At 34.1% G+C, this 12,524-nt stretch overlaps 2 protein-coding genes across 3 annotated transcripts; both read left to right on the top strand.

The window, feature by feature from the left end:
* The first annotated feature begins 3,483 nt into the window (after positions 1–3,483).
* On the top strand, positions 3,484–8,492 carry LOC123193532 (protein NCA1-like). Of its 2 annotated transcripts, none has more exons than XM_044606562.1 (8): positions 3,484–3,710; positions 4,137–4,499; positions 4,603–4,837; positions 5,197–5,342; positions 6,601–6,688; positions 6,782–6,928; positions 7,779–7,928; positions 8,007–8,492. In XM_044606562.1, the coding sequence occupies exons 2-8, from the start codon at positions 4,150–4,152 to the stop codon at positions 8,070–8,072; spliced, it is 1,182 nt and encodes a 393-aa protein (XP_044462497.1). In that variant the 5' UTR covers positions 3,484–3,710; positions 4,137–4,149; the 3' UTR covers positions 8,073–8,492. The 2 variants fall into 2 exon arrangements, with proteins under 2 accessions (XP_044462497.1, XP_044462498.1); XM_044606563.1 differs by lacking the exon at positions 3,484–3,710 and adding an exon at positions 3,777–3,976.
* A 468-nt stretch (positions 8,493–8,960) lies between these two features.
* On the top strand, positions 8,961–10,773 carry LOC123230383 (disease resistance protein RUN1-like). The gene is made up of 3 exons (XM_044656571.1): positions 8,961–8,999; positions 10,132–10,210; positions 10,412–10,773. The coding sequence occupies exons 1-3, from the start codon at positions 8,961–8,963 to the stop codon at positions 10,771–10,773; spliced, it is 480 nt and encodes a 159-aa protein (XP_044512506.1).
* The last annotated feature ends 1,751 nt before the right edge of the window (positions 10,774–12,524 follow it).

Genomic DNA, 12,524 nt, shown 5'->3' with positions numbered 1-12,524 from the left:
GATATAGTTGTGTCATTATAAGTGAAAACATATATCGTCTGTGAATGGGCCTTATAAGGGTCAGAAAGATAACCAACATCTGCATATCCAACCAAACTAGAATTTTTATTGGTTATCTTTCTGACCCTTATAAGGCCCATTCACAGACGAGATATGTTTTCACTTATAATGACACAGCTATATCATGGCGCTCCACCAAGCAAACCCTGGTTACAACTTTTTCAAATTATTCAGAAATTTTAGCTCTCCATGAAGCCAGTCGAGAATGCATATGGTTACGGTCTATCATCCATCATATCCAGAATGTATGCAGTCTTCCTTCTACAACAGATATTCCTTTCTTATTATATGAAGACAATGTAACATGTATTGCCAAAATTAGAGATTCAATATTGGACAAAATTTGGAGGTTCAGGGGGAGTATTTATCAGGCAAAATTTGGAAGTTTATTCAATATTGGACAAAAGGTGTCTTGTACTCTTTTTTCCTTCACTAGGTTTTGACCCACTGGGTTTTCCTAGTAAGATTTTTAATGAGGCAGTTTAAACACGTCCAACACCAAGTTATAGGACATTTAATAATTATGTTCCTTTGCTTTGGTTTTTATCCCATTGAGTTTTTCCTTAGCAAGGTTAATATAATTATCTGTAAGGCGAAGAAATCCAAGGGGGAGTGTTGCAGATGGTGGATTTTTCTACCACATGTTTTGACTTTGGCCATTTTATAATGTGAATGCATTAATGGCCCTGGAGGATTTGGTTTGAAAATTGTCATATACTTGTTTGGAGGGATGACCAAGATTTTTATAAATAGCCCATCTCCTTCACTTCATGATATACATTTTTCTTCTCTTCTCTAGAATTGATTTGGCTCTCTTCCTCTCTTTTCTTCTCAATTCTTCTTCAATTTATTTATCATTTTATATTTGTGTATTATATAACACGTTATCAGTACGATAGCGATGGGAGAGGGTGTGTTATGACTTGAAGTCCCACATCACTCCTGTTCTGTCTACTGAGGGTGTATATAGGTGGGGGCCAGAAGCCCTTCACTCAATAGATGCGTTTTAAAGCTGTGAAGGCCTGAAGCCCAAAGCGGACAATATTTGTTGGGGTGTTTATAACACGTTATCAGCACGATAGCGATGGGGGGTGTGTTGTGACCTGAAGTCCCACATTGCTCCCGTTCTGTTTACTGAGTGTGTATATAGGCAGGGGCCAAAAACCCTTCACTCAATAGACGCGTAATAAAACCGTGAGCTCCTGAAGAGCAAAGCGGATAATATCATTTAGACTGTTTATAACACGTTATCAGCACGATAGCGATGAGGGGGTGTGTTGTGACTTGAAGTCTCACATCGCTCTTGTTTTGTCTACTGAGGCTGTATATAGGCAGGAGCCAGAAGCCCTTAACTCGAATGACGCGTTTTAAAGCCGTGCGGGCCTGAAGCCCAAAGCGGATAGTATCGTTCAGGCTGTTTATAACATGTTGTGACTTGAAGTCTTACATCGCTCCCGTTTTGTCTCTTGAGCGTGTATATACGCAAGGGCCAAAAGCCCTTAACTCGAACGACGCGTTTTAAAGCCGTGAGGGCCTGAAGCCCAAAGCGGACAATATCGGTCGAGCTGTTTATAACACGTTATCAACACGATAGTAATGAGGGGTGTGTTGTGACCTGAAGTCCCACATCATTCTTGTTCTGTCTACTGAGCTTGTATATAGGCAGGAGCTAGAAGCCCTTAACTTAAATGATGCGTTTTAAAGTCGTGCGGGTCTGAAATCCAAAATAGACAATATCGTTCAGACTGTTTATAACAGTTTTAACATTATTGTATTTTATTTTTATATTTTAGGGTTACTTTGCTTTGATCATTGTGGTAAACCATAAGAAAATGACCCACAAATTTACATGAATTTACTTAATTATGTTACATTCATTAAATGAAATACATGGGTTGCTGACTTAAAGATATTTATGAAATTTTTGTTATAATTTTTTCCTTCTATAATTATCCAAATTTAAAAGATGTTTCACATTTATCAATTTAATCAATTATCTTGGCATATTTTTATTATAATTATATACCAAAATTTAACTTAAATTATAAGTTTTTCCTCATGGGAATATTAAGTATAATTTATCCACTTCGTTTAGAAAATATTAATTATATTTTTAAAGGTGTTTTATAATAATTAAATAGATATTTTTAATATTTGTCCAAAGAAATGAAAATCACCAAATCTTGGAAAAAAAATTTGAAAAAAAAGGAAAAATATTCCTTTATCATTTTGGCTCATGTTGGTTGCAACTGAAAATTTTGAAAGACAATGGACTCTTCAGAATTCATAGTGAACAATTAAATTGACATAACTCACATTTATTTAATTATCTCTTTATGTTTAATTATTCATTCTGAATCTATACTCGTAAAAATTTATTATCTACAAATATAGATCTAAAACGGATATGGAATTACAAATTTAAAACTCATAACTATATTCAGATGGGTTATCTGTAGGTCACACTATTTTGTCACCTCCATAAATACCATACAAATTTGATTGTAATTTTATTATGGGCCAAACGACTATTTCCCACTCAAGATTTGATGTTTTCTTAAAAATCCCCCTTTTAACTATGGAAACATCAAACACCCACCCATGGCCGGTTAGATTTAACCAAACCCTAATGCCTGAAAATTTTATCTCCTTTTGCCCTCCTAAACTTTAAAAACTAAAATTTTCCCTCAGCTTAAGTTTTAAAAAATGGCAGTTTCACCCTAGGGTTTGGTTTTGAAATCTCCGGTGACCGTTCCGGCTCTATTGCCGACGGCCTCTCTCTCCTGAAGCAGTCTCTCCTTTCGACGAATGTTTTCCTCCTATTTAGAGGCTCGATCGGTGTCGACTTCGCCTTAGGAGACGAAGCCGACGTCGTCGTCTTTGTCTGAGAAGACGATCGTCTTCCCAGAAGAAGACCTCTGGGAAGATGACCGTCTTCCCAGACAAAGACAACGTCGTCTTCGTCTGGGGAGACGAAGAACTTCGTCTTCCCCGACGAAGTTCTTCGTCTCCCAAGGCCAAGTCGACGCCAATCGAGCCTCTAAATGGGAGGAAAACATTCGTCGGAAGGAGAGATTGCTTCGGGAGGGAGAGGCCGTCGAAGATTTCAAAATCAAACCCTAGGGTGAAACTGCTATTTTTTAAAACTTAGGCTGGGGAAAAAATTTAGTTTTTAAAGTTTAGGGGGGCAAATTAGATTCTATTTTAGTTTATTTTTAATATTATAACAAAAATGACAATTTTACCCCTACCACCGTTAGGGTTTGGTTAAATCTAACCGGCCATGGGTGGGTATTTGGTGTTTCCATAGTTAAAGGGGGGACTTTTGAGAAAACATCAAACCTTGGGTGGGAAATAGTCGTTTGGCCTTTTATTATGTTTAAGGTTTTCTTTGAAAAGGGGCAGAAATTGTCCTTTCATTGTAACAACTAGTGGGGGTTTCATAAATTTTGTAAGAGTTAAGGGATTCTTTTAAAAGTTATCACGATAAATGATGGAACTGGCAGTTGGTGGTGGTGTTATCAATTCTTATTCATATCTCCAAGACGCTCATTTCCTCTGTGGGTTATTTTTTCGCCAGCAGAACTAAGAGAGAAATTTAAATTCGACGTCGTTTTTATCCTGTTTGTGATTCAGGGTTTCCATTTCAGGTAATTCTGATTGAATCGCTTGACGCCGTTAATTTTTCTTGAATTCTATACTCTTTCGTTGCATTCTTCTTCTCATTTGCCTTTTGCCCCACCCAAAATATTTTTTTGTTCCGAGTTGAACTAATGGTTCACTTTTGCACTAGCTTAATGTACGAATTCATGCTTAATATTTCAATTTCCTTATTGACGTGTTTTTGCGTTAAAATCTATCCGGGGATTTTTGTCAAGATTGTTGTCAATTAAAGATTTGCTACATTACCTAAACGGTAAGGCTACTGGATACTTGATTTATTATTTACTGTCCGACTGAATTATGAAGTTGTTCGATGACCCGGTGAGGTTATGGTATTGTAGTTTTGGCCTCAATTGAGTGAGGGTTTTTTCAGGAATTAAGTTTTAGTTTCTTGATGGTGTTTTGTGATTTAGGGTTTTGATCAAGATGACGCCGGTTTGTCCATTTGTGAAAGTGTCACGCCCTGATGATGCTTCTTCAAGAAAAGGAGGTGAGAATTCAAATAAACCTCCTGCGGAGTGCCCATTTGCTAAAACATTTCGTGGTGACGATGGCTCCTCAAAGAAACCAGGTGAGAACTTGGGTAAACATGAGGCAGAAAATGAGGCTAACAAGGCAAAGAATGAAGCCAATGCTAACCCTGCCATCATTTCTCCAAGGTGTCCTTTTGGATATGATTCTGAAACGTTTAAGATAGGTCCACTTAGTTGCATGATTTGCCAAGCGCTCCTCTTTGATACCAGCAAATGTGTGCCTTGTTCTCATAAATTTTGCAAGTAAGTTGATAATGGAGCATCTTGTTTATCCTGAAATCCTTTTTTTTTACAACATTTGGTCATTGAATGTATTTTGGTAAACTTTTGTGAATTTGAAAATCAGAGTATGCATATCACGCTTTAAGGACTGCCCATTGTGTGGGGCTGACATTGAGAGGATTGAACCTGACACAGAACTTCAGAAAGTTGTTGATCGCTTCATTGAAGGTCATGCTAGAATCAAGAGGTCTAATGTTACTTCCGTCAAAGAGGATGAAGTAGTGAGTGAAAATAAAAATGTGATATATGAGGATGTTTCCATGGAGAGAGGTGCTTTCTTGGTTTCACATGCCATGAGGGTGAGTAGGGTGGTTGCAGTACCATATCTGTGTTAAAGATCTCATTTCTAAGGATATGTAAATTGAACTTGCTATTTTGAGTATGTGATGTATGTTACTTTAGTTAATAAATATATTGGCAGTCTATCTCCCACCTGACTAAATAATCCTTCTTCCCTCTCAAAAAATCCTTTGTACAGAAGATGTCTTATTTATGCACAGAAACTTTCTTTGCTATGCCTTTATAATTTTTTTTCTTTTTTGGTTCTTCTAACTTACAATTATAAATTCTTTAATATACCAGGAAATGACCCAATAGTTGTAACTTATTCTTTTTTTCTGGTTGTGTCTGCTTTACTTTATTTGTTTCCCATTTTCAGGCATTTCGTGCCCAGAATGTAGAAAGTGCAAAATCAAGACTTAGTCTCTGTGCAGAAGATATCAGAGGTCAGATAGAAAAAATTGGCAATACATCAGAGTTGTGTTCACAACTTGGGGCAGTTCTTGGCATGCTTGGTGACTGCTCGTATGTCCTCTCTTTCTCTCTGTTTTTATTTTAGTACAGTATTTTTTTCATCATGATTTTGAATAGCAAATAGTTGCCATGTTTAATTGGTGCTTATGCTGGCTATCAAATTGATCCATGGGAAAATAAACTCAGGGATGACTTATAGACAAAAAATATACGCTATTAAAATTAAACACACATGGCATTACTTATTGACCTGTTGGGTGGGGTCTAATAGAGGGAAAACAAAAGAGAGAATATTAGCTAGTTTTGGTTTGTTGACTCTCAAAGTTTATTCTCAAGTAGGAGTTTCCAAGAATGAAGATCATTAATGTTTGCAGATAAGATCACTTTCAGTGAGATTTGTATGAAGAATTTAAGGATAGTTAAATAGAAGTTTTTCCAGAATCTTTGTTGTCTTTTGTGGCTTGGTTATGGCTCTTTAAGGTGATACACTGAGAAAACTTTAGTTAGATTCATTTTCCTCAATTACTTTGGATGTTTTAACTGCAATCAGATGATACTCTACCACACATTGAATCTTGAAATATATATTGGCAAATCAACTATGTCCATTAATCACACAGGATATTGAAAAGTGAACTTCCAGTTAGTGTTCACAGCAACCATTAGCAGGTGTTAACAGTTTATCAATTGGTCTGTTTTCTAGCTCAATTTTGTATCAATCTTTTATATTTACACCATTTTAAACTTTGAATGCCAGTAGATCCTCACCCTCTTTAAACTGCAACAACTAATAATTATCAGCCTAGATACTTGCTTATTGTCCAGAATTGGAAATTCAAACAATCTGTTCCTTTTTATCCCATAAGCCTTAATATAATCTTTTAAACATAAACTCTTAACACAAGAAACCCTAGCTTGCCTTTTTTGTCTTTTGGACTCTGAAACTTCTTCTGATGGCAAAGAAGTTCTGAGGAAAATAATTTAATTAGTGGACCTTAAAAACATAATATAGTGGACAAGAACAAAGAGGTAGTTATGATAAGATGCCCTAATGAGAACTAAATGCAAGTGTTCAAACATGATGAATACATGTGTGAGCTTTTTCACTGAGAAATTAGAATCTCTCAGTTACTAATGTCTTAGTGTCATATTCAACTGAGAAACTGGAATCTCTATGTTCTTAATGTCCTGGGATTGTATTGTTCTCTTTGAAAAATTGTTATGGTCTTCAAGAATATCATCTCAAATATGGGATATTTACCTTGTGTGATTTTTTAAGCAAAATCTAAACCCTCACATTTTGATGCAGTCGAGCGATGGGAGATGCAGCTTCTGCAGTTGCTTATTTCCAAGAGAGTGTTGACTTCCTCATGAAATTGCCTATGGATGATAAGGAGGTATAGCATCACATTGTCTGCTACTTAACATTGCATTTCCTGCACAGTTGACTCTTGTAATCCTTCTCAGTTTTTTGAATTTTTGCGATACAGATAACGCATACACTTTCTGTGTCACTTAACAAAATTGGAGATCTGAAGTACTATGACGGAGATTTGCAAGCTGCTAGATCTTACTATTCTCATTCTTTGGACGTTCGTCGTGATGCCATCAAATATCAATCAAATGTTCCTTCCCAGGTCATCTGACTTCTGCAAAATCTAATTGTGATTGTACTGTTTATCATATTCTTTTTGTCATTTGAATGCTATACGTATGTTGGTATCATATATTTGGAGTTTAGAGAAACCTATTTCTGAAGTCTTCTAGATTATAATAAAGAAAGGTTGCTAGTTTGCTTCATATATGAAGATCAGTGGAAGCGGTGTTATGATGTTTGGAGCGAAGGAAGTAATAAACCTTTTGAAAGGAAAAAGAAATAAGAAAACTTTGAAATACTTTTTTGGAGACTAATGCATTTTGCTCTACTGTATGTTTTGGTTTCTGAAGGAATTATGGAAATTCCTTTCTAAGGATGGGTTAAGTTTTCTTTAGGGCTGAGTTTTCATTTCTCTTGATAGGTTGGAGTGCTGACCTCTTTCATTACTTTTTCTTTTCCTTTGTTTTCAATAAAATTTTTTGTTAAATAAAACTAATTAAAAGAATGCTAAGAAAGTGTAAAGGTTGGTAGGGAAAAATTAAATTGTCTGATTGAAACTTTTTCAAGTGGTGGTGTGTATTTCATGCTATGACACTTTAGTTTCATACCTTATGTCTTTAACTCTCCTGACCTAACAGGAAAATGTCGAACTCGTGCATCCCCTTTGTTCTCTTCAATAGAAAGTCTCATTATTTTGTGGATGTGCATAGTTTTCATTATTTCTCTGATTCACCTACCATGCACTGTTTGATATTGCGTAGGATGCCTGAAAATTTTAAGTTAGGAGGACCATAAAGTGATGAATTTTACTTTCTAAGTTTGGATGTGGCTGGTTATGAGATACAAATAAAGTGATGAAGATTTTGACTGGTTATTTTGTCTAACTGCAGAGTTTGGATGTGGCTGTTTCCCTTGCAAAAGTTGCGGATGTTGGTCGGAGTCTTGGTAATGAGAAGGTGGCTATTGATGGATTTCAGGAAGCCATTCAATTGCTGGAATCCTTGACATTGAAACCTGAAGAAGCTGCTCTCGAGAAAAAGGTTATCTAACTATTCCTGACTTTATCTCATTAGTAGTTTTGATTCTTAAAGTGACATCACACTTCATTTGGTATGCAGCGTCTTTCTGTGTTGGAATTTGTCAGGGGCCAACTTGGAGAAAAACAACCTGAGTCAGCCGCCTGAGGCCGGGCCATCAGAATTGTAAAATTTATATATGAATTAAAATAGGCTCTACTATTTATAATTAGCTCAATTAGACAAGGCAGTCACAGAGGATGAAGATAACTTTCATGAGCCGAGCGAAGATTTGAGGCAGTCCTCTGCACAAGTGATGGCGGCGACGTCTTGCCTAGTGAACTGTAATTTTGAAGAGCACTTAAAGTTTGTACCCGTGGATCAATGGCTTACATCATCTCAAGCGTTCTTATTTTTCTTTCAGTTAATGGTGGGTAATTCTTTGTTTTGATGTAAATGACTCCTGTTGAATTGATCTTTCGTATGATATTGTAGTGGGTGCACCTTATAATATGCTATGTAATAGTCTAAAATGGAAGAATGATGTATTATTGGGTATGAAACAAAATAATAATAAGGATGTACTAAGTGGCTGGTGGATCTCTGTTAGAGCCGGCAGTGTGTTGTGTCGGCTTTGGCACGGCTTATCATGTTTACGGGTTGTGATGGGTTAAGCTTGCACAATTGTTGGTTTTCGTTCAGGCTAGCTTGCGAAGAGACAAAAGTTAATGACATGATCTTATATATATAAGGTTGTATTGTGTCGAATCTTTAATGGGCTGGTTGATGTGTTAAAATTATTATTTTATTTTTAAATAAAAATTATTTTTTAATTAGAAAATTGATAGTTATATCTCAAATATTTTATTGATAATTTTTCACTTCTAATCAAAGGATATTTAAATATATTATAAATTAATTTAATTATACAATGTATGACTACAAATATAAATATGATATATATATTATTTATTTATTTTTAATGTCTAAAATTTTAAATTCTTTAAAATTATCTTTTATGACCTGATCATATAATTTGAGTTTTATGGGGAAAATATGGAGAAGGTTCAGAGATGGAGAGCAACCCTTAAACAGGTTGCTAATTTGTTTGGGTGGCATTTGAAAAATGAGTAAATATTTAACTTTCTCTGCTGCTTCTGTTTCCTAATGTTAAATGCAATGTTTTCATGTCTGGACTTGACAAAAGGATTGGTCAGGTTCACCTAACAGTCGAACAAGTTGATTGATGGCTGATCCAGTAAACTATCATTTTTTTGCAACAGAAATTTTTTGTTATCTGTAGAAAAGACTAAGTTCTCGGGTATCAAACTTTTAGTGTTTATTTTTTATAAGATACCAAACAAATACAATTAAAATTATTTATTTTATTTTGTTTTAAAAAATATATATATAATTAGTGAAAGTTTAGTAATTTGAATAAAAAAATCTGATAGTTTGACCCTTTCATAAAAAAAAATGTGATAATTAAATATTTGTTGGTATTGTTATCTATAAATATTTTATTCAAAACAATTTTGTATAATTAATATCATTAAATATATAATTTAAATAGTACTTGCAAAAAAAAAAAACTTTAGTTTGATCGAACACACATTATATCATTTGATAAGGTATTGGATCCAAGTCCTTAATGGTCCAATCAATCGGTCTAGTTTGGTTAATGGTCTAACCAATCAATCTAGTCTAATTAATGGTTTGATCAATCAGTTTAGTCTGGTTTTTGACAGTGGCATAATGTCAAGCTTAGTATATATCTATTAACTTACTAGGCACGAAGCTAAATTCATTCACAAAATTGTTGACGTAAGTAAGGTTGGATTCAAACTGAGTTTGTTCGAGCTCGAGCTCAAGTTCGGTTCAAACGAATCAGAAACGAGTTAGCTCTATACAAACTCATTCGAGTTCGAGCTATTTGCCAAAATTTACTAATTAAAAATTTTGATATAAAATGACATCATTTCAACTAATATGTATTAAAACGACGTCATTTTAATAACGAAATAGTTAAAACTCGAACTCGAAACAAGTCGAGTTCGAGCCTAGCTTCCATAAGTGCGAGCTCGAGTTCTACTATATACAAACCGAGCCAAGCTTGAGCTCGGCTCAACTCGAATCCAACCCTGGACGTAAGTCTTGACTAAACTGAAAAGGAACTTCCTTATTAAGTGTTGCTGCAAACCATGTTGGGATAGATTCCCATTTGCAGGAGATTGATTGGCTTCTAACTTCTGAATCCAAGTCCAATGGCTTCTCGATGATCGTCATATCTAGGATATGCGGAATTGGTAAGACAACAATAGCAAAAGCTGTTTGTAACAATTTAGCTTATCAATTTGAAGGTCATAGCTTTCTCACAAGTGTTGGAGAAACTCAAAGAAACCTCAAAGGCTTACTTTTCAGCTGCAAGAAACACTTCTCTTTGAAATGCTTGGAGAAAAACGGATTAAGCTGTTTGATACTCAGAGAGGAATTGATGTGATAAGAAGTTGGCTTGGCTGCAAAAAGGGTTCTTCTAGTTCTTGATGATGTTGATCAGAGGGAACAATTAGAAACATTAGCCAGAGAGCAGGACTGGATTGGAGAAGGAAGTAGAATTATTATAACTTGTAGAGCTGAAAGTTTTGAGCATGGAGTGGGAAGTGTTTACAGGCTTAAGGAATTGAATATGAATGATGCAGTTAAGCTTTTCAGCTGGTATGCATTTAAGAAGCACTGTCTTGGAGGAGGTTATGAAGTCCTTGCATACACACCAGTTAACAATGCTAAAGGCATTCCTTTAGCTCCTAAATTTCTGGGTTCTAAACTTCATGGTCGAAGCATTTCTCAATGGAGAAGTGAATTAAATTAAACCAGAAAGATTTCAGAACAAATAATCTGAGGAGAAACTTGAAAGATTTTGGTGGACTTGCATGATCAAGTTAAGACTATTTTTGCCTCATACTTGCAATGAGAAGATCTAATGGCCAGAACCCAAAAGAAAATGTTTTATCAATTCTTTTTGGAATTGGTGGTCATTTTTTTCTATAAGACTTTACATTCATGTATATAGGGTCCTGCTACTAACCTAGCGAGCTTTTAAGTTGTGTTTAACTAGTTGTTACTCAAAAATACCTCTTCGTAATAACCTTCATGACTTCTAACTATGAACTAGCACGTATGCATCTCAAATCACTAAATCAATATATGCCTATAATAGCTTTCACCCTAAGTTGCATCTCATGCCCTAGATATTTTTTCTCTCTTGAGAATGTTCGGTGCTACTACATACTCTAAAAGTCTATACTATCTTTTAGAACAAACTTTAAATATTTAAATCATCACTCAACATTTTTACTATTCATTCCTTAATTGTACAAACGTATACTATCTAAGACGTACAGTTGTATATTTATCATTCTATATATGACTTAACCCGATGGGTATACATAATAATACTATGTATGGACATGTGCGAGCATATGTATTCTCCTTCACTTGTGCACGGTTTAACCTTCCCATGCATCCTTCACAAAAATTTAGAAACACCCTTCAAATTACATCAATGCCTAAAGAACCAACAGTAAATATTGTTCAACCATTAAAATTTATTAATCAAGATAATAATATGAACATGAAAATAGGGAATTTTATATGTTTTAACGGTTACTATACATATGAAATGTTAAACCCCAAAGTTATTAATACATGCAAGCGAGTGTCTAAATTATCTAAATAGTTGCATAATCGTGTAAATTTGGACTAGACTTGACAATTCGTGTTATTGGATTGTATTTGTATCATATTAATTCATATTTTATATTAGAGACCTTTAACTCTAACCCGATTTGAATTAAAATTGTGTCAAAAATTTTTAATCCTAACCTAACCTTTAAATATTCGAGTTAACTCAACCTGACCTAAATTGACTCAAAATTATTTATTGTTTTCATTCTTTAAAATGTTTTTACCATTTTAATTTTTTTACCCAATTACTCCACCATACTATTAATAAAACACAGAATAGTATTTGTCTTGTTTATAAATGGTCTAAAAATTACATATTAAGCCTTTTAAAATACATCAATAAAATGACTAACTAAATTACATTTTTACTATTTAATAATAATATAAAATATTTAAATAAAAAAAAATATTAGTAATTATAATTATATAAATATACAACTATATGTAATCAGTAAAAATTTCAACTGTTATTGATATTAGAATTCAACTGTTGTTAATATTGTCTTTCAATATTTCTATAATTCATCTCTAATAAAATCTATTAAAATAATATTTCAATTCGGATAGTACTGTATTACTTTTATGTAAATTCTAACACTACTTTATTTAATTTTTAATCATATTGAGTTTATTTTAAATAAATTTTATATCAGGAAAACTTAATTCTAACCTAATTTTTTCGTATTGTATTATATTATGCCATATCGAATTAATAAATTGTGATGAAAATGGTCAGCTCTTGTTTGGACCTTGAAAAGTGTTTTTAGGTCTTGAACCAGGTAATTGTGTCTCACCCCAAAAAGCTAGCCCAAGGCATAAAACCTTCTCTCACACATATATAGCCATATTCAACTTAATTGTGGCATAATCAACATT

Source organism: Mangifera indica, chromosome 12 (assembly GCF_011075055.1).
Source record: "Mangifera indica cultivar Alphonso chromosome 12, CATAS_Mindica_2.1, whole genome shotgun sequence".
Lineage (NCBI taxonomy): Eukaryota > Viridiplantae > Streptophyta > Magnoliopsida > Sapindales > Anacardiaceae > Mangifera > Mangifera indica.
Note: the sequence above shows the minus strand (reverse complement) of the source record. Positions and strands in the feature narration are given on the sequence as shown.